The sequence below is a fragment of the Meles meles genome, chromosome 7 (genome assembly GCF_922984935.1).
Source record: "Meles meles chromosome 7, mMelMel3.1 paternal haplotype, whole genome shotgun sequence".
Lineage (NCBI taxonomy): Eukaryota > Metazoa > Chordata > Mammalia > Carnivora > Mustelidae > Meles > Meles meles.
The window spans coordinates 56444126-56468952 of NC_060072.1; the positions used below are offsets into that span (position 1 = coordinate 56444126).

At 45.7% G+C, this 24827-nt stretch overlaps 2 protein-coding genes across 7 annotated transcripts in view; both read left to right on the forward strand.

Annotated features, from left to right (window-relative positions):
• The first annotated feature begins 14508 nt into the window (after window positions 1-14508).
• CDKN1B (cyclin dependent kinase inhibitor 1B) lies at window positions 14509-19683 on the forward strand. Its single transcript, XM_046013449.1, has 3 exons — window positions 14509-15522; window positions 16059-16188; window positions 18313-19683. The coding sequence occupies exons 1-2, from the start codon at window positions 15048-15050 to the stop codon at window positions 16178-16180; spliced, it is 597 nt and encodes a 198-aa protein (XP_045869405.1). The 5' UTR covers window positions 14509-15047; the 3' UTR covers window positions 16181-16188; window positions 18313-19683.
• Window positions 19684-23326: 3643 nt separating this feature from the next.
• The window catches only part of APOLD1 (apolipoprotein L domain containing 1), a 50325-nt gene continuing 48824 nt past the window's right edge, over window positions 23327-24827 (forward strand). For all 6 annotated transcript variants that reach the window (XR_006819635.1, XR_006819636.1, XR_006819633.1 and 3 more), the window contains exon 1: window positions 23327-23548. The gene's annotated coding sequence lies outside the window, so the exon portion shown is untranslated. The remainder of the gene's footprint in view (window positions 23549-24827) is intronic.

The window sequence follows — 24827 nt, forward strand, 5'->3', positions numbered from 1 at the left end:
GAGAGCCCGACGAAGTGGGGCTCGATCCCAGGACCCTGAGATCATGACCTGAGCTGAAGGCAGAGGCTTTAACCCACTGAGCCACCCAGGTGCCCCAAGGCCCATTTCATTTTTTAAAAAGATTTTATTTATTCATTTGACACACAGAGAGCACAAGTAGGCAGAGTGCAGGCAGAAGGAGAGGGAAAAGAAGGCTCCCTCCTGAGCAGAGAGCCTGATGATGAGCAAGGAGCCTGATGTGGGACTCTATCCCAGGACCCTGGGATCACGATCTGAGCCGAAAGCAGCAGCTTAACCCATGGAGCCACCCAGGCATCCCTTAAGACTCATTTCAAAAACAACCTCTGAAGCCCTCCCTGATCTCCCCTCTAAAAACTTCATAACACTTTGTGCTATATTTTTAAAGCACACAAATTTGGCCTTGCATTAATATTATTGTCTCTTTAATTTTTAGATATAGAATAAAACTCTCTCTTGAAGACAGTGATTGCATTTTATTCACTTTTTGAAATTCCTCTAGTGACTGGCCTTATGGTTCATACAAATTGTGCACACTTAAGTATTTGTTGAATTTCATTATATCGTATCCTCTGGTTATTTAAATAATAGAATATTTTAAAAACTTAAAGTATGAATTGGTATTTGACTCACATCTCTAGTGCTAAGAAAAAGTACAACAGAACCCTGTATAGAATGGTATATATTTTATATAGGGATAATAGCATTTTTTTAAAGAAAATCCAACTAAACATGTTGAAGTATATACCAATGGGTTTTTAAATTATCTTAAATAATTATATGACTAAACCACAGTAAATATAGACCTATGATAAATCTGGACCCATCCAAAGAGTGATGACTCATGTTTTAAAAGATTCTAGTTTTCTCATCTCCCTTCTTCTCTCTTTCCTCAGTACCTTTTCCCCTTCCTCCTGTTTAAACATCCTGTGTTTTCTTTACTTCTCTAATTTGATAATCACTCAAAATAAGAAATCAGCAAGGGTTGTCTAACTCTTAAATCTAAAATACCATAACCACATTTAAAATTCTGAGAAGCCAAAAAAAAAATTCTGAGAAGCCAGCATTCATATTAAATAATAGTCCTGATGACATTAGTAATTATTGGGGCGCCTGGTTGGCTCAGTAGATTAAAGCCTCTGCCTCCAGCTCAGGTCATGATCTTGGGGTCCTGGGATCGAGCCCCACATTGGGCTCTCTGCTCATTGGGGAGCCTGCTTCCCCCTCTTTCTCTGCCTGCCTCTCTGCCTACTTGTGATCTCTCTCTCTCTGTCAAATAAAATCTTAATTAAAAAAAAAAGAAATTAGTAATTATTAACCCTGTCCATCTAATTATAGCATTCTACCTCCCAGTGATCAAGGCACTCAAGAATGATGATTTAATTCTGCTCTCGTCTTTTCACTTTGTTTATATAGTATGTTGACACAAATCTCATGTTGACTAGAGCTGTATCAGAATGACTTACTAGCAAAAGAGAATCTACCATTTGCCAATCAGATATAGTTTTTCTAAATTTTATACAATTTGTTTCTTGTATAATGTTCCCCATGCCTTTCCATGGGAAAAGCTGGGAGCCCCTCAAGTACAGAGAGCTTGTCTTATTTGCCACTGTTGCTCATTTGTCTCTGTAACCCCAGCACCCATGTAATGCTTGACATGTGATAAGTAATTAATAGATACTAAGTAAATGAACTACAGCTTTGATCATAGAAACATATAGTTCTGTGTGAGCTTGGTTGGGTTTATATGTGTGTTTATACTGGTTATGGAACTTATCTGTGGATGATGACTCATTTGTTACCTTGAGTAATGTGTGGGGTAGGTGTGCACATGTGTTCATGTGTATTATAGGAATCTTAGACATACTGCCAAGTCCTTAGAAAATAGAAAGTCAAGCCATGGGGCCTTGAAAGGGTCCCATGTAAGCAGGAATCAAAAGTTCATAGATAGAGTTCTAGATGCTTTGCCATGGAAATCCATGGCCTCTCATTCCAACACATAGTGACTGCAGGGTCCCTGCATGTCTTCTCTCTGTGTCTGTCTCTTTTTACCATGACCTTCTGGTTCTTACTATGCTTCCCAGTTCTAAATCTTTAGTCAGAGTGTAAGATTGAATTGCTAATTATCATCACATATCAGGCCCCATCATAAACCACAGCTCCTGGTCAGGAGCCCATGCCATAGCCTATAAGTGGGGCACTTTCTCTGGAGAGGGGCCAGAGACTTGATGGGTTCTATGACTGCCATTTCTAAGACCCCCTAATAGAATACAGTGGGAGAGAGATGCCTGGGTGGCTTAGTTGGTTAAGTGGTTAAGCATCTGCCTTTGGCTCGGGTCATGATCCTGGGATCTAGACCCATGTCAGGCTCCTTGCTGGGTAGGGAGTCTGCTTCTCCCTCTGCCCCTCCCCCTGATCATGCTTTCTCTTACTATTTCTCTCTCAAATAAATAAATAAATAAAATCTTAAAAAAAAAAAAAGACTGCAATGGGAGTTATCTCTCTGAGCTATAAAGAACGTGTGTTATTGGCCACTATTGGGTGCTACAACTTTGCATTTATTTTGTTTAGAGAATTGGAAGTGGCCTTGTTGGAGATACAAAAAAGATTAAATGTTGTAGATTTATATCTGAAGTCAAGGCAAATATGTCACGGAGGGTATATGTGTTTGTGTGTGTTAAGGGGCTGCCTTTCTGAAAGAGCTAAGTTTAGTAGAGAAGGATCAGGTTTAAGTTGTTACCTCAACCTTACTCCTAACTGTGTGTGACCATAGACAAGTGACCTTTTATCTTTATTTCTACTTCCTCGCTTGTTAAGGGTTATAATACTTAGCTTGACTGACTACACAGTTACTTAAACACTCCGCTATGATCAAATAAATGTTAAATCCAGATCAGTAGGTGAGTAAGGTATGTATCATTAATGTATAAGACAATCCGAAAATGTTTAACAGGAGGGATCTATGCAAATTCAGCGTTCAATTAAATTTGGTGGGGATTGAAACCGTGTATGCATTTTTTTTTAAGATTTTATTTATTTGACAGTCAGAGATCACAAGTAGATGGAGAGGCAGGCAGAGAGAGGAGGAAGCAGGCTCCCTGGGAGCAGGATGTGGGGCTCGATCCCAGGACCCTGAGATCATGACCTGAGCCGAAGGCAGAGGCTTAACCCATTGAGCCACCCAGGCATTTTCAAAAGTAGATTACAAATACGGTTGTCATTTGCCATAGTTGCAGGATTAGGGCTGACTGGCTCTGGCCTTATGCTGCCCTCCTGTGCTGCTTAAACAGCGCAGCAGGCCGGCTGCATTCCTGCCTGATGAATGCTCTTGTGGGGGGAATTCTATCTTATTACTTACCCTCTTCTGTCCTCCTGTGGCCACCGAGGGCCTAACTGTTCTGGATGTTCCTGTTTTCTTCAGTAAAGGGAGAGATGGAAAACTACTCTGAAACATTCTACTCCAGAAAATCTAATCCCGGGTTAAGGAAAAAGGCAACAGATTGCATTTGACACCGGAGATCTCATTGGTCCACTGATAGAGGAAGATACTAAGCAGATTTTTGAGGTTTATAGAAGAATACCATTATGACAGAGCAAGGAAGGGCTTTTTGTCAAGAATAAATAAAAATGCAACTCATTGTCCTTTCAATATGCTAAGAATTTATAATAGACCCTTACACTGTTTCTTTGGTAAATAAGACACTGTATTATAGTGGGAACAGAAGATGCTGTTCTACAATGAATTTCTAAGCAGAACATTAGCCAGTTGAAATATGAGACTCACAAGCAAGGCTAATTCCGTGCTAATTCTCTTAGCACATTCTCCAAAAGTGATTTCTTTCAAAGAGGTTTAAGGTAGTTTGTCAACATGACAACTTTTTGGAAGGTTCAGAAAAGATATTGAAAGAAGCATCATGAAACCATACAAAGAAACAAGTAGAGAGGATAATCAATGGACACTTTTATAATGTGTTTACTCCCCATCTGCCAATGCTCAGACCTCACCCCTGGCCTGCTTCCAGACTAGTTGACTGATATTAGAACCTAGCTACCCTCTGCCTACACGAGGTACATGTGTGCATATTTTATTCTGTGGGTATATAGCAGTCAAGATTTCACATCTTCCAGTCTACCAAAACTACTCTTACCAAGATCACCAGTGACGGGGTGCCTGGGTGGCTCAGTGGGTTAAAGCCTCTGCCTTAGGCTCAGGTCATGATTCCAGGGTCCTGGGATCGAGCCCCACATCAGGCTCTCTGCTTAGCGGGGAGCCTGCTTCCTCCTCTCTGTCTCTCTGCCTACTTGTGATCTCCGTCTGTCAAATAAATAAATAAAATATTAAAAAAAAAAAAAAAGGATCACCAGTGACCTCCATGGCAGAATCCAATGGTGGGTCTTCAGTCTTTATATTTCTTTCTTTCTTTTTTTTTTTTAAAGATTTTATTTATTTATTTGACAGAGAGATCACAAGTAGGCAGAGAGAGAGAGGAGGAAGCAGGCTCCCCGCCGAGCAGAGAGCCCCATGTGGGGCTGGATCCCAGGACTCTGGGATCATGACCTGAGCAGAAGGCAGAGGCTTTAACCTACTGAGCCACGCAGGTGCCCCAGTCTTTGTATTTCTTATCAGCAGCACTTGAACCATTTGCTTTTTCTCTCCCTGAAACACATTCTTTAATTTGGTCTCTGGGTCACCTCACTCTAGGCGCTCTTCCACTCCAGTCTGTGACTCCTTCCCAGTCTCCTTTGCCTAGATCCTTCCCACCTTCTTGATTTCGAAAGGTTGTAATACAGTGAGGCATACTGCTCAGGCCTCTTTTCTTCTCAGTCTAAATTTACCTCCTTGGTGACCTCATCTGTTCCCATGGCTTTTTAGTCCCATCACCTAAATGCTGAAAATTTCCAAATCTGTATCTCCAACACAAACTTCTCTCCCCTGAACTCCAGACTCACATATACATCTGCTTTTACTCAACATCTCAATTTGGATGTCTACGGATAGCTCAAGCTTAACGCATTCAAAGCGAAATTTGTGCCTGTCTCAGCCAACCTCATTTCAGCAAATGACCAAACTTTTCTTCAGCTGCTTAGGCCAAAAAGCTTGGAGTCCTTGTGGACTCCTCTCCCTGATACACACATTTCCAAACCTTCAGCTAATCCATAAGCTATGGCTTTAAAAACACCTCTATCAATTCTATCCTTTTTCTACTTACACTGCTACCATCCTGGTCTGAGGCAACATGACCTCCTTTTGGATTATTGCAGTGATGTGCTAACTGGTCTTTCTGCTTCTCTCTTGCTTCTTTGAAGTATTTCCCACTCAGCAAAGTGATCAAAGTTAGCCAAAGTCCCATTAAAACTCTCTGCTCAAAGACAGCTTATCTTAAATGGAATAAAACCCAAAGTCTTTAGCATGGCTTATAAAGTATACCTCATCTGGGCCCCTACCTACTGTCTGATTTCATTTCCTACCTCCCTGTCCCTACTTTATTTCTGGCTTACTAGTTTCCTTACTGTTCTTCAGCCATTCCAGGCACATTTCTACCTCAGGGCGCTGGGATTTGCTATTTCCTCTGCCTAGAACATAGAAAATTACATTGTCAATTGCCCTCATTTCATTGAGATTTCTATTCAAATGGAACTTTATCAATGAATTCTTTCCTTTTAATATAGCATCTGCCGTCATTACTCTCTTACCCTGAAGTAGTTTATTTTTCTTTCTAGCACTTGTAAAAACATGACACACTATGCTTATTTGTTTGCGTATTGTCTGCCTTCCACACTTGAGTATAAGCTCCACTGCATGAAAGCAGGACTTTGGCTATCTTTGTTTTCTACTGTGTCCCCAGAAAGCCTGGCATCTGGTAAGGGCTCATTAAAAATTTAATGAATGAAGGAATGAACAAATATTCATGTGAACAATTATTCAGAGAGTGGTCAGGAGTAGAAAATGAGCACTTTCTCTTCTCTCTCTCTCTCTAAGTGTAACTTTGCATAAACTGAAGACTGAGATCATAATCGAAGGAGGTTTTCTCCTTCATGTTTTCTCAGTTTAAAGAATAGAATGTGGCTGAAAACAGTGAATTGATAGTGAATGTGTTTGTTATCCCAGATTCTGTGTTCTAGTCCAGAAGTTGTCCACTTACATTTCAGTCTTGGAAACTGAATAAATCAGGTAAATAAATCACATAAATCAGGTATGCAGTCACAATTCCAGTTCTATTTATTTCCCATGCTTATGAAACAAGCAATACTAGTAAATCTGCATTTGCTTACTATATTTTACTTGGAAATGATGATTTGCCTCTAAGTAGAGACGCTTGAGGTATTTTTTTCTTTTTTTTTTAAAGATTTTATTTTATTTATTTATTTGACAGACAGAGATCACAAGTAGGGAGAGAGGCAGGCAGATAGAGAGAGAGGAGGAAGCAGGCTCCCCGCCAAGCAGAGAGCCCGATGCAGGGCTTGATCCCAGGACTCTGGGATCATGACCTGAGCGAAAGGCAGAGGCTTTAACCCACTGAGCCACCCAGGCGCCCCGAGGTATTTTTTTCTTTAAAGCATGACCCCACTTATCAATTTGCAACCCTTTTTGAATCCAGTTTCTTTCAAAGTTGCTACTTTTCTTTGCAGGAATTTAACTCTCATTTCCCCCAGAAACAACAACAACAACAACAACAACTACTACTACTACTACTACTACTACTACTACTACTACTACTACTACTGCGTCTTCTTCTTCTCCTTCTTCTTCTTTTTTAAAGATCTATTTGAGAGAATGAGTGCACACGTGTTGGTGAGGGAGGGGCAGAAGGGGAGAATTTCAAGCAGACCCCGCCCCCCCGCCCCCGAACCCTTCGCTGAGCCACTGAGCGCACAGGGACCAGCCTGGGGCTGGATCCCAAGACTCACAAGATCATGACCTGAGCTGAAACCAAGAGGTGGAGGCTTAACCGACTGAACCACCCAGGTGCCCCCCTCGCCGAAACTCTTTTTATGAATACTGCATTGTAGGTAAGTTTAGGCAATGACTCCTCAGTCATAAAATGTACAAACCCACCACGTCATTGCATCTTCTACAAGTGTCATCACCTTGGACCCTGGACCGCTTCACAAAAGCAGGCACGCTAGTCTTTGTGCCTTTTCTGCTCTCTTGCCTGGCTTTGGAACACTCAGCCTTCTGTCTCAGGCCTTCATCTGTGAGGAGCATAATAACATTTGTCTCATAACTGTGGTCTTATGAGGGCCAAATGTGATGACACCAGGAAAACTGCTTTCAAATATGTAAACTGTTGTGTTCCTCAGGAACATCTTGGGTTCTGCTAACAGAAACTCATTAACAAACCAGCTTGGAAAAAAAGGGTGGGGGGGGGGAACTGTTTTATAAACACAGGGCTGTCCACAAAACTTAAGTCCAGGGAGTTGGACCTCATGAGCTTCGGGATCCAGAAACTGGGGAGTCTTTGGTGGCTGAGGGTTGTCTGTCTTTCTAAAACCCATGGTCTCTCTTCTCTGCCCCTCTTTACATGTCCGTTTCTTTCTTCTGACACTCTACAGGTGATCTTTATCTGCATATCCATCATATATGGGTCAAAGATACTTTTCTTAAAACAGCTTTTCATTTTTAAAACAAATTTTTAAAGATTTTATTTATTTGACACAGAGAGAGAGAGCACAAGCAGGAGGAGGCAGAGGGAGAGGGAGAAGCAGGCTCCCCGCTGAGCAGGGGGTCTGATGCATGGGCTCAATCCCAGGATCCTGGGATCATGACCTAAGCCGAAGGCAGATGCTTAATGGTCTGAGCCACCCAGGTGCCCTTAAAACAGCTCTTTCAATTCCAAATCGTCATTACCTTATTAATCCCAAGCTTACAATTTATTAACTGAAGTTTCTGAGACTTTTCAGGAGAGGGAATTTGGTTGGCCATGTTTAGGTCAGATAGGACGCCTCCTCATTCCTCATCTGGTCAGGTTCAGGAACGGAATGGGAACAGTGTCATGTAATCAGCTGTCCCTCAGCAGAAGAGGCTAAGGGAACAGACTCTCTGAGAAAAGAGCACCAGACAGTTGGAAACAATGAATGTTGCATACCTCCAGTATGATACAAACATAAACAGATAGAGAACACCTCGTACATCCTCATTCCCATGCCTCTGTAACTTTTAATCTACTAAGTATCTGATGTAGCCATATGACTAATGGCACATTTGTAAATACGCACAGGTCTCACAGAGCCCCACCAACCAAGACAACCTTTCACATTATGGTTCAGATAAATGTTTCTAATATTATCTCTGTAGCCCTCTTTTTTTTTAAGATTTTATTTATTTATTTGATACACAGAGATCACAAGTAGGCAGAGAGGCAGGCAGAGAGAGAGAGGAGGAAGCAGGCTTCCTGCTGAGCAGAGAGCCCGATGTGGGGCTCGATCCCAGGACCCTAAGATCATGACCTGAGCCGAAGGCAGCAGCTTAACCCACTGAGCCACCCAGGCGCCCCTCTCTGTAGCCCTCTTAACAAACATAGCCTCTCTTTCTTTTCCTGAGGATCGAGTTTCAATGTATATACTGACTGTATCAAATTCTTAATCTTCCCTATTCTTTATCTCCCCAATTTCCCCCTCTATAGTAATTAGAATTGAGTGCAGGATGCTAGAGCAAATAGACCCCAAATGTAATGGTTCAGTGAAATAGAAATTTTTATGTTTTCTTTCAAGTCAGGGACCCAGGTTGATCACCTTCAACATGTGGCTTCCAGGACACCTGTCTGGCTCCATCGGTAGAGCATGCAACTCTTGGTTGGGGTTGTGAGTTCAAGCCCCATGTTGGGTATAGAGCTTACTTAAAACAAAAGCAAAATGAAAAACATGTGGCTTCCAAAGTTGTGGTAGTATTCACCCTTATAGCCCATGGGAAGGGGGAAAGAGAGAGGCAGAAGCAGGATGTTGATGTGACAGGTTTTATGCGCCGGACTTGGGAGACCACATACCACTTTTCCTTACATTCTGTGGAAAATACCTGATCATAAGTCCATATCTATCTGCGCACTGGGAAATTTAGTGTGGCTGGGCGACTGTCAGCCCAGTTATAATTCTGAGACAAAGGGACAAAGCAAGAATGGATCTGGGGGGACAGCTAGCAATCTCTGTTACCTCCTCCCTCTGCGCGACTGCTCTTCGTTAATGCATGACTCTGAAATACCTAAGTGTGAGTCCTTCAAGTCAGCCTTCATATCTCTGTCTTTCCCCAATCCCCTTTGCTCTTCGAACTACCTAAGCAACCCTACGTTTGTTCTGAGCTTTTCATTCCCTCCTCCCTGGCACTGCTTCATGCTCTTGTAGCCCTTGCTTGAGCCTCTGAAGTTACCTGAATGACCTCCCTGAGTTAGCCTCTTCAGGCTCATACCCATCTATTGTCAGATGCCACTTCCTACCACAAAGATCTGGTTGTCCAAGACAGTTTGGGCTGCTTAGCAATTAGTCTCTCCTATACTGAGGCCATAATCGCCACATACAACGCATCTGAGCTATGCCTTTGTCGCTCAGGTGATGGTGCCAGATTGCCTCCAAACCCCTGTTCCAAATCCTCTCATCCTGGTCTGGTGACCCATGCTTCTACCCTCTTGCCTCATATCTATACTTTGCCCAACACCAACTTCCTTTGGATTAACACCATAATGGGACTGTCTACCTAGCTTTCCACTTAGCTCTGTCCCTGGACACTGTCTCTCAAAGCCCAGGCTTCCCCTTGTTCAAGAGGCAAACCTGGACAGTGATCACGTTATTCACTTCACCAAAAGCTCCATCACTTCCCATTGCTTACTGAGTAAAAGTGGGGTCTTTGTTTGTTTGTTTGTTCGTTTTTTAGCATACCATCCATGGACTGCCAACTGTCTGATCCCATCCCCCAATTACCACCCCTACCAATACATCCTGATAATCTTGATATTTTTCTCCTTCAAGATCTGAAGACAGGGGTGCTTGGGTGGCTCAGTGGGTTAAGCCGCTGCCTTCGGCTCAGGTCATGATCTCAGGGTCCTGAGATCGAGTCCTGCATCAGGCTCTCTGCTCAGCAGGCAGCCTGCTTCCTTTTCTCTCTCTCTGCCTGCTTCTCTGTCTACGTGTGATTTCTCTCTGTCAAATAACTAAATAAAATCTTAAAAAAAAAAAGATCTGAAGATATTACTTCCGTAAAGGCTTCTCCCTCCTCCCTCCTTTGGAGTTCATCTTTGTAACCTGTTCTTCCAGGTACCGCTTTCTACCTCCGCAATTTCTTGTACACATGGCGGCCTCCCACACACCCGATGTATACTTCCTAAAGGCAGTCCTTCTGCTGTCCTGCTGAGGGACAGCTGATTACATGACACTGTTCCCATTCCGTTCCTGATCTCTGAGGATCATCTTAGGTCATCCTTTTAAGCCCCGTGCTGCTGAGAACAACTCTGTGGGGAATACCTCACATATGGTAAGAGCTCATCATTCAGCTGCTTAAAACCTCCTAATGTCCCAGTGGCTTCCCGTATCACTCAGTCCACGATAAAAACTCCATAGAGACGGGGCACTTGGGTGGCTCCGTCGGTTAAGCCTCTGTCTTCCGCTAGGGTCATGGTCCCAGAATCCTGGGATAGAGCCCCACATTGGGCTCTCTGCTCAGCGAGAAGCCTGCTTCTTCCTCACGTTGCTGCTCCCCCAGCTTTTACCCCCGCCCCCCCCCCCGTTGTCCAATAAATAAAAAACAAAAGCCATACAAAAACAAACAAACAAACAAACAAACAAAAACTCCACAGAGGCCTAGATGGTCTTGTGTGGTCTGAGTTCCTGCTACCACTCCTCTGGCTGTTCCTGGAACACATCATACAAGATCTCACTTCAGAGGGTTTGCATTTGCTGTTCCCTTTATTTGGGACACCCTTTCCCCAGCTATCCACGCAGCTTGATTTCTCAAGTCCTCAGGGTTTCTCACCAGGTCCAGTTCCTCAGTGAGGCCTTTCCCGGCTACTCTGGTCACTTTAGGACCTCACATCCCTCTCTCTTCCTTGCCCCTGCTCATCCTTTCTTTAGAGCACTATCACTTCTGACACAGTGTATCTTTCCCTCCTGTATTTTTGTGTTTATTTTGTCTCCCCTCCCCCTCCTAGAACGTAAGTTTCGTCCTCCTCTAAATCTGTTTACTGCTCTATCTGCAGCGCCTAGGATCATGCCTGATATATCGAAGGCGGTCAGTAAATATTTGTCGAAAGAGAAAAAGGATAAGCAAATTAGTAGAAGGTGCCTAATAAATATTTGTTCCACTGAATGAAAATATCAGAAACAGTGGACTGTGAAATTTCTCAAACTCTGAAAGTATGTGGGTTTCGGAGAACAGCGAAATTGAGCAAAAGCCGCCTCCTTATAAACATCCTCGAGGAAGGATTAAAATTGGGTACTTGTGGTGGGAGGGGCTGCTGGGCCAGGAAACCAGTACCTTCGCAGAAACACTGGGGGCTGCAAGCCTTCCCCTCACTGGGAGGACCGCATCTGGGAGGCGGGCTCGCCCTACCCCCGCATTTGGACACTTGACTACCACACAGGTGTTTTAAGTTATTTTGGGGTCTGCCTCTCTCCGTGTGTGAAGGACACGGAAATCTGGGCTGGCTTACATGACACTGCTCTGTTCTAAGGAGAAAAGTATCTGGAGTGAAAACGACTTGCAAAAACACCGCTCAGGACGAGATTCTGGGTCCTGGGAAAGCAGAGCCCATTTTAGAGCAGTGCGAGTGGAACTTTTGCCTTCTACCCAAGCTCCGCCTTCGCGCTGTTTTTCTGAGCATTTCGCCGTGGCTTACTCTTTCGCAGCCGAACGCTTTCCGCAAGAGGATGGCGCTCTGATGTCCACATTCCCTCTTCCCCTGCGGACTCTGTAGTATTTTTTTTTTTTCACGCTTCGTCGCTACTACAGCAGACGCCTGCCTTCTCATTATTTACCCTCACCGATCTCCGGTGCCTGGACTGTAAACAAAACACTTTAGATCACAGCAAGGTCGGTGTAAGCACAGCCTTTCTGCAGGCGGCCCGTTGTCTTAAGGTGGCGTGACTGTGACTCGTTTACTTTTCAGGATTAACGAAGCAATAAAATGTGCTCCTACATATTACTGGAAGAAAGATTCAGGGTGCGTAGGGGGTGGAAATACTGATTTTCTACTTTTATGGGAGATATTCCATTAATAAAATCCAACTCTTGCGTATGTTGTAATGGAATGGAGTATCTCCATTTACATATATGTGGTACTTTATTCCTACATGTGAATTTATGCTTATATATATTACAGAATTCCTGTGTAGGCTAGCAATTAAGTGAAAATGTCAACAATGACCTACTTTCAGGAATAGGGTATAAATTATGATATGGAGGCCTACCCTAATTTTCTCATCCTTCTCCCCCCTTTTTCAGCCCAGTAAATTAAGTAGTGCTTTCGACGTGGAAAAATCGAGACAAGACCTCTCACTTGGGCTTTCACAGGATCAGACAAATATTTTCTGTCAAGCAGGTAGAAGTCCTGACTTTGAAACAAGTTTGGGACACTGCCTCTCTTCTCTCACTGCTTTCTGGGTATCACCCTTCTCTTTCTGGAATCTGCATTTTAGTTGAACTAGTGCATAGTGATGGGAAAAGCCAGTGACAGCTGCATATAAATATCAGTGACCACAGGCCACATCAAGGAAACATCTGCAGGCAGCCCAGGGAATGAGCGGGAGCCATTTTGAATCACTTGTAAGAGAGGAGGACCTGCAGGCTACATACAGCCCAAGCGAATGCAGACAAAACCTGAACCTTTAGGGAGGAAAGAAAGAGAAAATGAACTAGCCAGAGAGGAGACCTGCCTCTAGCCCCGGGTCTGCTATCAGCTGGCTAGGCATCCCTGGACAGGAAACCTCTCCTGCTGTCAGTTTCCTCAGTGGTATAAAAGAGAGGGTTGAGCCCCAGTGTTCCGAAGGGCCCTGCCTGCTCTGCCATTCTGGAGCGCTGAGGTGAGCGAGGCAGGCCCCCACACAAGTGGAACACACAAACAATATGTGGTTAAGAAAACAAGTTAAAAACCAAACTCACCTGTGGCATAGATGCCTATGAAAACATTGGTGCTGTGTACGATTACAACTGAGGGAGATTAGTTTCCAGTAAAATGTACTAACTTTGTCCTAAACCAAGATTATATGTATGGGGGTGCGGTGGGGTAGAGGGAGGAGACAGCAGAAGACCCTTTGAGCTCTGCCTCAGACAGCCCCTCTGCCTACTGTTTTAGGTCCCACCACCCCGCGCAGGATCCTTCTGGTAGGTAATTTCTAGCTGCAAAGGGGAGCCGAGAAACGCCCAAGTAATAATATCAGACGTGAGGATATGGTTGTGGTGGGTTTTATGAATCATTTCATAATCTGGACTTTCAGATTACTTTCACCCTTCAACGCCTTGTAGCCGTCTGTCTAAAGGCATTCCCTTGCACCTAAATTCTGTTCTGGGAGGGCAGGAGCAGTGAATCCGGTGGGGAGAAAAAGGTGGAGGAAGGAAGGGGCTGTTGTATTTGGCGGCGGACTCAGGTAGCGGAAACTGCTACAACCCCAGGAAAGAATCGAAAAATGAAGAGGAGACGGAGTTCCCACACGCAGCCCCCGTCAATGGCTTTAACTGTGCTCGGGAAGCCAGAACCTGCGTCAGGGGTGTAACCTCGCTTTTGAAACCTAAGTGTCTTTGAGACAGCTACTAAGTTCACTGGGGACTTGGGAGAGCAGCGGACTTTTGGATCTTGAAACCCTTACTTTTATGGAGGGAGACCTTGGGTTCAGAATACATTAGAAGCGCTGCGTCTTAGGTTCGCCTCGGCTTCTTCCCACAGCCCCCCTGTTCCCCTAGAACAGCAGAGACTTCTAGGTTCAGAGTGAGCTAACCAAGGCTTATCCCCAGCTGAGGCACTCAGGCAGGGGGGCTCCCAGCCCCTCGGCGCAGGCGACCCTGCCTCCCCGCAGTGCCAGAGGTTGGGGCCCACCGGCGAGAGCCCAGCTGGGGGGCAGAGCTTCCACAGCCCGCCTCCGCCCTCAGCGGCCCGCACCCCCCAGACTCGGCGACCGCGGGGAAAAACAAGATCGCCACCGAGGCGTAAACCGACCGCCAACCACCTTGGAGATCACGGGATCCTGCCCCGGCGCCCCCCCAACCCCGACGAGCAGCGGGCGCGCCAGGCAGCGCCGCGCGGGGACCTGAACCCGAGGCCCCGCCGCCCCCGCCCCTCTCGCCCCTCCCCGGCTTCCCGGCCGTTTGGCGAGTTTGTTTGTCTCGTTTTTAATTTCTCCGAGGCCAGCCGGAGCAGGTTTGCTGGCAGCGGCACACCTCCGGCAGTCACGCGACCAGCCAATCTCCGGGCGGCGCTGTCGGCGGCTGCGCGCGCGGGCGGGCGGGGAGGCGGCGCGGCCGCGCGGGGCCACCTTAAGGCCGCGCTCGCCAGCCTCGGCGGGGCGGCTCCCGGCGCCGCAACCAATGGATCTCCTCCTCTGTTTAAATAGACTTGCGGTGTCAATCATTTTCTTCTTCGTCAGCCTCCCTTCCACCGCCATATTGGGCAACTAAAAAAAGGGGGCTCGTCTTTTCGGGGTGTTTTTCTCCCCCTCCCCTGTCCCCACTGCCTCGCCGCTCCGCGACTCCGACGCCGGCAAGGTTTGGAGAGCCGCTCGGTTGGCGGGACCCGCGGGCTCGCCGCCGCCCGGGCTTGGACGGGCTTTGCCACCCCCTCCTCTCTCTACTCCCCTCCCCTCCCCGCCCTCGAGCTCGCCGGTACACTTGATCGGCGGCGGCTCTCGGCTGCCTGGCCGGGGCTTCCCCTCCCCCTCCCGCAGAGCCAGCGCGCCCCTGACGCTCGGGCAGTTACTTGTCCGTGTTTGTTTCTCTTGGCTCCGAGCGCGGTCGCAGGGCTTATAAGAGGGGTGCGGGCTGGGTCGGGGCGTTTTGTTTTGTTCAGTTTTGTTCTGCGAGCGCGCGCGCGAGGCGGTCGTGAAGACCCGGGAGGAAGATGTCAAACGTGCGGGTGTCTAACGGGAGCCCGAGCCTGGAGCGGATGGACGCCAGACAGGCGGAGTACCCCAAGCCCTCCGCCTGCAGAAACCTCTTCGGCCCGGTCAACCACGAAGAGCTGACCCGGGACTTGGAGAAGCACCGCAGAGACATGGAAGAGGCGAGCCAACGCAAGTGGAATTTTGATTTCCAGAATCACAAGCCCCTGGAGGGCAAATACGAGTGGCAGGAGGTGGAGAAGGGCAGCTTGCCCGAGTTCTACTACAGACCCCCGCGGCCACCCAAAGGCGCCTGCAAGGTGCCGGCGCAGGAGAGCCAGGACGTCAGCGGGACCCGCCAGGCGGTGCCTTTAATGGGGTCTCAGGCAAACTCAGAGGACACACACTTGGTAGACCAAAAGACTGACCCGGCGGACAACCAGACCGGCTTAGCGGAGCAGTGCACTGGGATAAGGAAGCGACCGGCCACAGACGGTAATGACCCTTCCCCACACAGAACATGTCCGTCTGTCTGTCCGTCCGGTGCACCGCTTTGACGTGCTTGAGGGTCTTCACCTCCGCTTTTTTTTTTTTCAGAGCATTCCGATTTAGCTTTCGGGGAGCGAACTGCCCTAATCTTAGGTTTTTATTAAATGCTGTCCGGCTGACGGCTTGTCTGGTGATGGTATTTAAGTCAGGAGCCCCAGGGGGTAGCATCTGACCATTTCTCCAACCGAAAACATCGCCGTGCGTCCCCGCTAGCCAGCGGTAGGTCTGTGACTACGCCGGGATGTTTATCAGCGGCCTCCCTCTTGGCAATGGAGAGAGAGCTTTGGGGCGTAGAATACACTTTCTGTTATGTGAAAACAACCTCATTTTGTGCCCTTAAAGGCCACTGGGCATGACGGATCCAGGATTGTGGGTGGAGGTGTGGGTTTTTCATCCCCTGACTATTGTGCCAACTTCTGTCAGCCATTGTTTTCCTAATAAAGGTTGTGTGTGTTCTTTTTAAAACTCCCTCTTGCCCTTAGATTCCTCTCCTCAAAACAAAAGAGCCAACAGAACAGAAGAAAATGTCTCAGACGGTTCCCCGAACGCGGGTTCAGTGGAGCAGACGCCCAAGAAGCCGGGCCTCAGAAGACGTCAAACGTAAACTGTTCGGTGGGTTGATTGCTAGGAGCGCGTAACTGACACCCCGAATTGGGTTTTCATACCCTGAGATACCCGATCTTAGTGGTTGCTGGCACACTAGAGCTTGTGGGTTTTTGTATTGTTTATATTTGGGGAAGTCAAAAAGTAGGAATGGGGAAGGCTGGGAATCACTGGTGGGGATACTGTAATTTTTTCACAGTTTCTACATCCCGAGATCATTTTTCCTTGAAACACTGAATCACCAGAGCAGGTGTCCTAGCCAAGTACTTGTGACAAAAGCCCAATGAGTAGGAAGGTCCAGTCTCTCTGAATCCCACCAAAACTTGTTGGGAACAATAGATTCTTTCCTCCATCTGAACAAGAACTGGGCTGTGCTTCAGTCCCACTTCTTGAGAATTCACTTCCCAGAGGTTCAGGTTGACCCAGTAACAGATTTTGAGGTGTATGTGGGAAAATGGCAAGTGATTAAATTTTAAAATTTGAGGGAAAAGTTAGGTACAGATGGCTCATATCTGGTGAATCCAGTTGTTAATGTGAATAGAGAGGTATATTACATTCTTTTATCATTTTCACAAACTGCCACTTTCCCTGTTTGCTTACAAATCTGGAGAACAGGAAACGAGCCCTGTGTGTGTATTTAAAAAAAAAAAAAAGGCGGGGGGGGGTGGGTGGGTGGACAAAATAAAATGGAAAAATGCTAAGGTCCTTACAGAATTTTCTGATAACACTGAAGTTGCAAAGCAGAAGTTAAGTTAACTTTGCTGGATTAAGCAGTCCAGGCACAAGTCAGAATATGTATACTAATTATCTGATTGTGCTAGAACAGGATGATTGGGATATTTGTAGGGAAAACGGATAATAGATAACAAGGGCCTGCAAGGGTAGATCTACCACCTTAGGCAAGAAAAGTGGAGATTTTTTTCCATCTACTAAAGTCTGATCAATATGAATAGTTAATTTGAATAATTGAGCCCTCAACTTTCCACAGATTGGTTATCCATAACGATCAAAGTATATATGTTAATAGTTTGAAAACTTCGTACCTTCGAGGACCATGACTTCTTCCCCCCACCCCAAACACAGTCATAGCTTCGCACATAAAGAGATTTCAGTAGATGTTACTAATTTTTAAAATTCTCATTTATAAAAAGGTAGGAATAAAGAACATAGAGATTAAGGTGAGATTCTAGTTTGTTGTGTTTTTAGCTCATAATGTCATATATATGATTTCTTCACACCCATCTGATATTTTTCAAAGCTTATACAAAACATCCCTGTAGAATCTCTATTTTATAGCTATATATATGAAGTGGGAAAATTGTATAAAAAAATTTCCTGAAGCAACCTGCAGCTCGGGACTTGTGGTTTGTGACCTGTAGCCTAGCTCATCAGATGAGCCACAGTGAATCACACTTACTGAATTTTGATCTGACCCCATTCTGACATACAGAGAGGCATCTGTTAGTAAATACTGCCTGTTCAGAGAATACTAGAAATAGTAATAAGAACTTGTTCAAAAGCATTCATGTGTGTATTTTGCATATGACCAAGAAACTAGAATGTTCAGAATTTTTCTTTGGCAGACATTTATAAGTTATAGGCCCAGGTGTTTTTCAAATTTAGAAGATTCTGATACTCTTTAAGTATTACAGTTTCTTAGTTTTCCTCTCCTTACAGTCTTTGACCCCAATTCTCTAGACCAGGGTTTCTCAACCTCTGCACTGTTGGCATTTTGGGCTGAATAATTCTTTGTTGTGGGACGCTGTCCTGTGCATTAGTAGAATGTTTGGCAGCAACCCTGGCCTTTCCCAGCGGATGCCAGTAGCACCCTCCCCACCCCCAGTGTTAACAACCAAAAATGTCTCCAGACATTGCCAAATGTCTCTTGGGGGGCAAAAGTGCCCACTGGTGAGACCCACTGCTCTATAAACAAAAATACATGACACAGAGGAGAGTAAAAAGCCAATGAAGGGAACACTGGATGGAGATGACTATAGTCATCAACTTTTAGTACACACTTTTCTGTTTTGTCACTTAGGTATTTCACAATTAAGACAGTGACAAAATGATTCCTGTACTTCATTGGTAATGTTATTCTAGTGCTTTTCTCCTAATTTTTTTTTTCTTTTGCAGAATTAAGAGCACGTTTCCTTGTTTATCAGATACATCACTGCTTGATGAAGCAAGGAAGATATAAATTAAAAATTTTTAATACATATTGCTGACTCCATGGAATGGACATCCTGTATAAGCACTGAAAAGCAACAACACAATAACACTAAAATTTTTAGGCACTCTTAAATGATCTGCCTCTAAAAGCATTGGATGTAGCATTGTGCAATTAGGTTTTTCCTTATTTGCTTCATTGTACTACCTGTGTATATAGTTTTTACTTTTTATGTAGCACATAAACTTTGGGGGAAGGGAGGGTGGGTTGGGGCTGCAGAATTGGCATGGGGGGGCTTATGAAGAGCTTGCTTCCATTTAGAGCAAGGAGTAAAATATTTGACTTGCGTGGAAAGAACAGTTTTGGGAAGGGTTTGAATTGTTTTCTTTAAAGATGTAATGTCTCTTTCAGTGAAAACTGATACTTCATTTAAAAAAAGCATCCGAATTTGAGCACCAGTTGCAAATAATGGCCAATTATTTTTACATGAAGCTTTTCTCATTTGGGAGCTCTGATGATTCCATATATACTGGCAAATGGCTTTTTTTTTTTTTTTTTAAACAACAGCAAAAAAAAAAAACCCCAAACCCTATTCTCAGTCATCCCCGCCCCCAGTTCCTCTTAAAATTGGAATTTACCAGTTAATTATTCAGCAGTTAGGTAATCATTCCAGGTAATTCTGGGCAAAAATCTGGGGTGTATGGGGGAGTTCTGAATGCTCAGAATTGACCATCTAATTTTTATCAGGTTTGTTGAGAAATTTTCTTAATTTTTTTGGACTTTGGGCTGTATAGACATGGTCAAAATAATTCCAGATCCTTGGATATTTTTTAAAGATTTGCATCTTCACATAAAAATAATGAAATAATTTTTAATTTAAAGCTTCTCATTCTATTTGTTAATCTGTCCAAAGGAAATAGTATTTTTAAAGGAAAGTGTGTAGAGAGAAAAGCACACGTGGAATTATTGAAATGGATACTACATCTTTAAACAGTATTTTTACATTGCCTGTGTATGTGTATGAAACAAACCATTTGAAGTGTACCTGTGTACATAACTCTGTAAAGACACTGAAAAATTATACTAACTTATTTATGTTAAAAAGAGATTTTTTTTTTAATCTAGACCATATACAAGCCAAAGTGGCATGTTTTGTGCATTTGTAAATGCTGTATTGAGTAGAACAGGTTTTTTCCCTTCTTATGTTAAATAATATGGCTATGCTTAAAAGGTTGCATACTGAGCCAAGTATAATTTTTTGTAATGTGTGAAAAAGATGGCAATTATTGTTAAACATGAAGCAATCAATAAATAAACCTTCCATAGCTATTCATTGAGTTTAACTGTAATGTGCTTTATTAAGTTTGAGGTATTTGACCTGGCATTCTAGTTTTACACAAATATAATGTGAAGTGGCAAATATCTTGATAATTTAGGCCCACGTCTGAGATGATGTTTATGTGGCTCTGAATGTGGTAGTCACTATCTTCCACTTAGTTCTGTATGAGTGAGCAAAGCTTTAGACATGTGAAGTGGAAAAGCCACATTTTCATATAAATAAGATTGTCTAATCTCTCATTAGTTCAGATATTTAGGTCTTATAGGATATGTGTCAGAACCAAAAATTTTTACGTAAGTGTAGGCTGGCTGATCACACATTTGCAGGACTGAAAATGAAAGTAACATGGTGACTTCTCTAAATTGTGTATTTACACATAGAAGCGTTGTGAGAAATGAGAGCAATTGCTTAGACCATCTAATGTACACCTCTTGTCCAAAGTATTAAGATATATATAGGTCTTTTAGAAATTGGCATGCATTCCACACTAATTTAAAACAGGTATTCTTCAAATTAAACTGGTCATGACAGATTCCTCAATTTTGAACTTGCCTGGTGATAATCCACACAACCTAAAACTGGTTAATCTGAATACCAAACCTGAGGGTTTGGGGCCCATACCCACATGGCAGAGATAGATACTTTTTTTATTTAAGTAAAAAATTTAAACAAGGCCTTTTAAAATCAAATTTACAAAAAATGATTCCTGTTATTTCACATTCTCTTAAAAATGTAGCTAAGGTGTAAAAGTAAATTATTTTTTCTAGGCATCTGCAGATGGTTAAATTGCAAAAATCTGAATTTGGGTTAAACTGTTACCCTCAAATACTTGCATTTACATTTTTGCACCCCAAAAGGGACTCTAAACAAGATAGTTTGAGCTTATTTTGACCTGAAATTGCTTTAAAAAAAGGCGTGTGGAGGGGGGTAGGTTGTCTCTCTTCTGCTGCCGGGAAGGGAAAAGAAGGTCCTTTGGTCACTGGACTACATCTTCCAAGTAGGTATTATTTTAACTAAAGGCTAAAGGTGTTTTTATGATTCTATTCAAAACACGCAGATGGGGTGTTCTTTCAGGAAGACACTGAGAAAGCAAGAAAACAAAATGGGGAGGAAGGAATGGAGAGTCAGGAAATAATGAAATAAAATTACTTTCTGAGCCAAAAAGCGTACTTAAAAAAGTCTCTGACAAAAGAAAAAATCCTCTTAATTGCTGCCTGTACCCCATTTTCCTTTCCTCAAAGGGCATCCTTAATGTGAATTTTTATTTAGAGACTGCGTTTTAGGAGTTCTGGGCCAGGAAGAAATGGATGCTTGCCGCGCCAGGCACGTTCACAGAACACAGCTCCCAAGTCACCGGGTGGATCCTTTCCACGTCTGTGTCAACTCTCCAAGTGCGTCCCCGATATTCGGAGCGTCCTCTCCCCGGCCCCAGACGGCGGGGCTCGCCGCGGGCGTCCCTACGAGGGGATGCGGCCGCGGGCGCCAGCCACCCACCACCCCGCTGCCCAGGCCGGTGCGTCGTCCTCTTTCCAAACTGCCCCGAAGCCCGCACCCTCCCGCCCCGGCAGCGCGGGGTCCGGCGGCTGGCACCCCTGGACGAAAAGCCCATCGAGTCTCACTGCTCGTCTGCCACTTGCAGCGCCCGCGCCGCTGGGGTCACTGCGCGCAGTTCCCGCGCCCCGGGCGCCCGCAGGCCGTGCAGGGCGGCTGCGCCCGGACCCGCGCAGTGGCGTGGGGCCGTTTCTCACCAACTTTTCTCCCTCATCATCTCTCCTCCGGGCTAAGAAAGAAGCGGAAGCCCCCTACTTCTTTCCACAGTCATACCCTTCACACCAGCACCTTGTCAATTCTAGAGCGGTGGGGGGATCTGAGCGAAGGGGAGAACCTTTCCGAGTCAGTGGACCCTTCGGGGCAGCAGCCCGCTCCCACCCCGACCCTGGGCTCCAATGATCCGCAGCCCCGCGCATTTCGAAAGGCTTCCCGGCTCGCGGGGGGCCAAGGAGGACCGCAGCAGCACGCAGGAGGGGCCGAGCGCCACAGTCGCTTGCGGGGTCGCTTCCAACCTTGCAGCCGCTTTGCAAAGTCCACCACCCCCCACCCTCAACACGCATCCCTAGCTGTCCGGCGCGGAGGACTGGGGCAGGGAAGAAATGGGAAAATGTGGGGGCCAGGGGCATGACTGCGGGACGTAGGGGACCGTGGAAATCCACAGGACTGGACCGGGACGCCCGGCCTTTCAGGCCACGGAGCGCCCACCGCCCGGGCCGCGCCTAGAGACCTTTCCCGGCGGCCGGGAAACGCTGCCTTCGCCATTTCATCTTCATCATTGTGAGCGTAGACACTTGCTCTTCATGAGGTTTTTTTGGATTGAAAAGGTGTTTTAAATGCACGTCTAGGATCTCCAATCTGCTTTTCAGAGTGTGGATTTCTTTTTATTAATTTGCCATCTCTTTCACCTGAGCCACACCCAACGCCCGCTCCCCTCCCTCCCCGCCAACATTAAGGTAAAAATCCTGCAGACGAACTTGGGGGCCCAGGGAAGGAGGGCCCACGGTCCTGCCAGATCCCCTCCGCCAACCCGGGGTCGGGGTAGGGGGAACCTCCCGGATCTCGGCTCGCGTGGGGGTGGGGTGGGGTGGGGTGGGGTCAGTTTCAGTCGGACCCTGCAGAAGCGAAAGTGTAGTATTTGCACGGACGCCAAAGTCCCCGTGCGGCCGCCCGCGTCCCAGGCCTGTCTCGCGTGGGGACATACAGTAGGCAATTATTAGAAAGCGAAAATACAAAAAGAAATCGGTGCGTTTTGGGCGCGAAACGTCGACGCGCCTCAAAGGAACGCGAAGAAAAGGCAGGGAGAAGGGCGCGCGGCCGGGACGCGGGGCTGGGGGATTGCATCATTGCTGCTCCCCCTCCAGAAAATGGGCTCCGAACCGCGGCGACCATCATGGCGCTCGGGTCGGGCCGCGCTTCCCGCGCGCCTTCCCCGAGCGCTCGGGCCGCGGGCACTGAGCCCCAAACGACGTTTTGCAAACACCCCCCCCCCCCAACTCGGGCGCCTGTCCCCCCACCCCCTCCTTCCTTTTGTGTGCCCATGTATGTGAGTGCGTGCGTCCGTCTGAGTGTGTGTAGAACTAGAGAACTTGAAGATTATTTTTTTTCCTTTTTTTCCCCTCCCTTGCTGGTGGTTGTAAACTTGATTGGCATTGGCTGCGCCCACTGACCCCTGCGCCGAGTCCACTGCAGATTTAAGGTGGATCGGAAAGGCTGCAGCTTCAAGCGGAGTCTCGCGCTTTAGTTGGTTTGGGAGGAAAGGGAGAAAAGGGAGGAAAGGGGAAGGAAAAAAAAAAAAAAAAGTCCCAAACCGTGCGCCGGGCGCGTTTTCACGAATCCCCTGCGGTACCAGCCCCCGCGCCCGCCCCGCCCGGCGAGCTCTTCCTCCGCCCACCTCCCGCTCCTTCCCCATTGGCCGGCCGGTGCAGTTTGAATTTTTTTCTTTTCTTTCTTTCTTTCTTTTTTTTTCTTCGGATGCTTGTTTTCTTGTAAAAAAATACAGTACCCCACCTCGTACTATGAAACCCACTGCGGCGGCCCGAGGTGGGGTGTTTTAACTGGTTTGGGGGAGGCGGGGGGAGGGGCGGAGCATCTGTGCCAACATTTTGCCCCGAAGTGCGGTTGACATTGTGCAGGCGGGTAGGGGAGCGTGGGGCCGCGGTAAACAAACTGAGTGGCTTCGGCAGGGACAGAGATGTAGTATAAAACGTTAATGGATGTCCAGGGCGCACCGTTTCGCCGGCTGCTGGCCAGAGGTGCTAGGGAGTTGCTGACAGGAGCCCGGGAGAGGATGCACCTTCCCCTGCCTTGGAAAGGTAGACCTGGGGAGGGCTGGGGCTGGGGGTGAAGTTGGCCCAGAAAGAACACCTCCTCACAAACAGGGGGGTTGGGTGGGGGGAGAAGAAAAAAACAGGGGAGGTGTAAATATAGTTCAGGTCTATTACCTCAAGCGCTGCTCAGCTAGCATGCATCATAATTCAGCCAGTTGGTGTCATTTTTATTGAATTTTTAAAAAAGTTTTCTCTCTGATTTCGAGAGTGCTTTTGAGTAAGGACAAGTGTTAAAATTGAGGAGAAAAATGAGGGAGGGAATATGACTTTTGAAGTGACTTTGGTTTCTGGGTCTGGCAATTAATTCTTTTGATAAAGTCCTTTAAGGTTTAGGATAATGTTATTTGTATTACAGGTCTAATAGAAATGATAGCCCTTACTAATTATAGCCCAATTATGTTTCACTTTGCTGTGAAAATTTCAGAAGTTTATAATAATTCAAAGTGTTATTCAAATCACTCTATAAGTTAGTGAAGCTAGCACATGTACATACATTGTGGGGATCTCTTACTCTTCTCGCACTGTAGCTAACGATTTTAACCAGATGTCCAGCTCAGCCTTCAGTCCAGCCTTCAGGCTTAACAGTTCTTAACTTCCCCCAGTCATTTTTTTAGTTCTTAACTCCTTCAATTCTTCCTAACCCAGCTAAGGCTTTACTTACTCAATCAAACTGAACTCCTTGGACCACCATAAACCAAACTACCCGTGCCCTTAGAAAGGAATATGTTTGAGTTAAGAAAGCCCCCAGATGGACTGGCTAGCCTCAGGAAGCAGTGAGTTCATCATTCCTGAAGTGTGAATCAGTTACTAATCCCGATGACACCTTGATAGGGACATTGTAGACAAGACACATGTATCAAGTGAGTGTGAGGACTAGTTACCTCCAAAGTCTGTTCTAGACCCTTGAGATACTGTATTTCCAATCTTGAACTTTATGGCTATCCAGTAAATTTAAGCAGCTTTCCTTGGTCATTACCATCTTCTGAGTTGTCCTGTCCAATACGGTAGCCAGAAGCCATATGTGGCTGTTGAGCACTTGAATGTGGCTAGTCCAAATTGAGATGTGCTGCAACTGTGAAATACACACCAGGTTTTAAGAATCAGTAGGACAAAGAATGTTAAATATCTCATTAATTAGTTTTATATTCATTACATATTAAAGTTATCATATTTTTGATATATTGTATGAAATAAAAAAATATTAAATTTCACCTGCTTCTTTTTTTTTTTTTTTAAGATTTTATTTATTTAGGAGCGCCTGGGT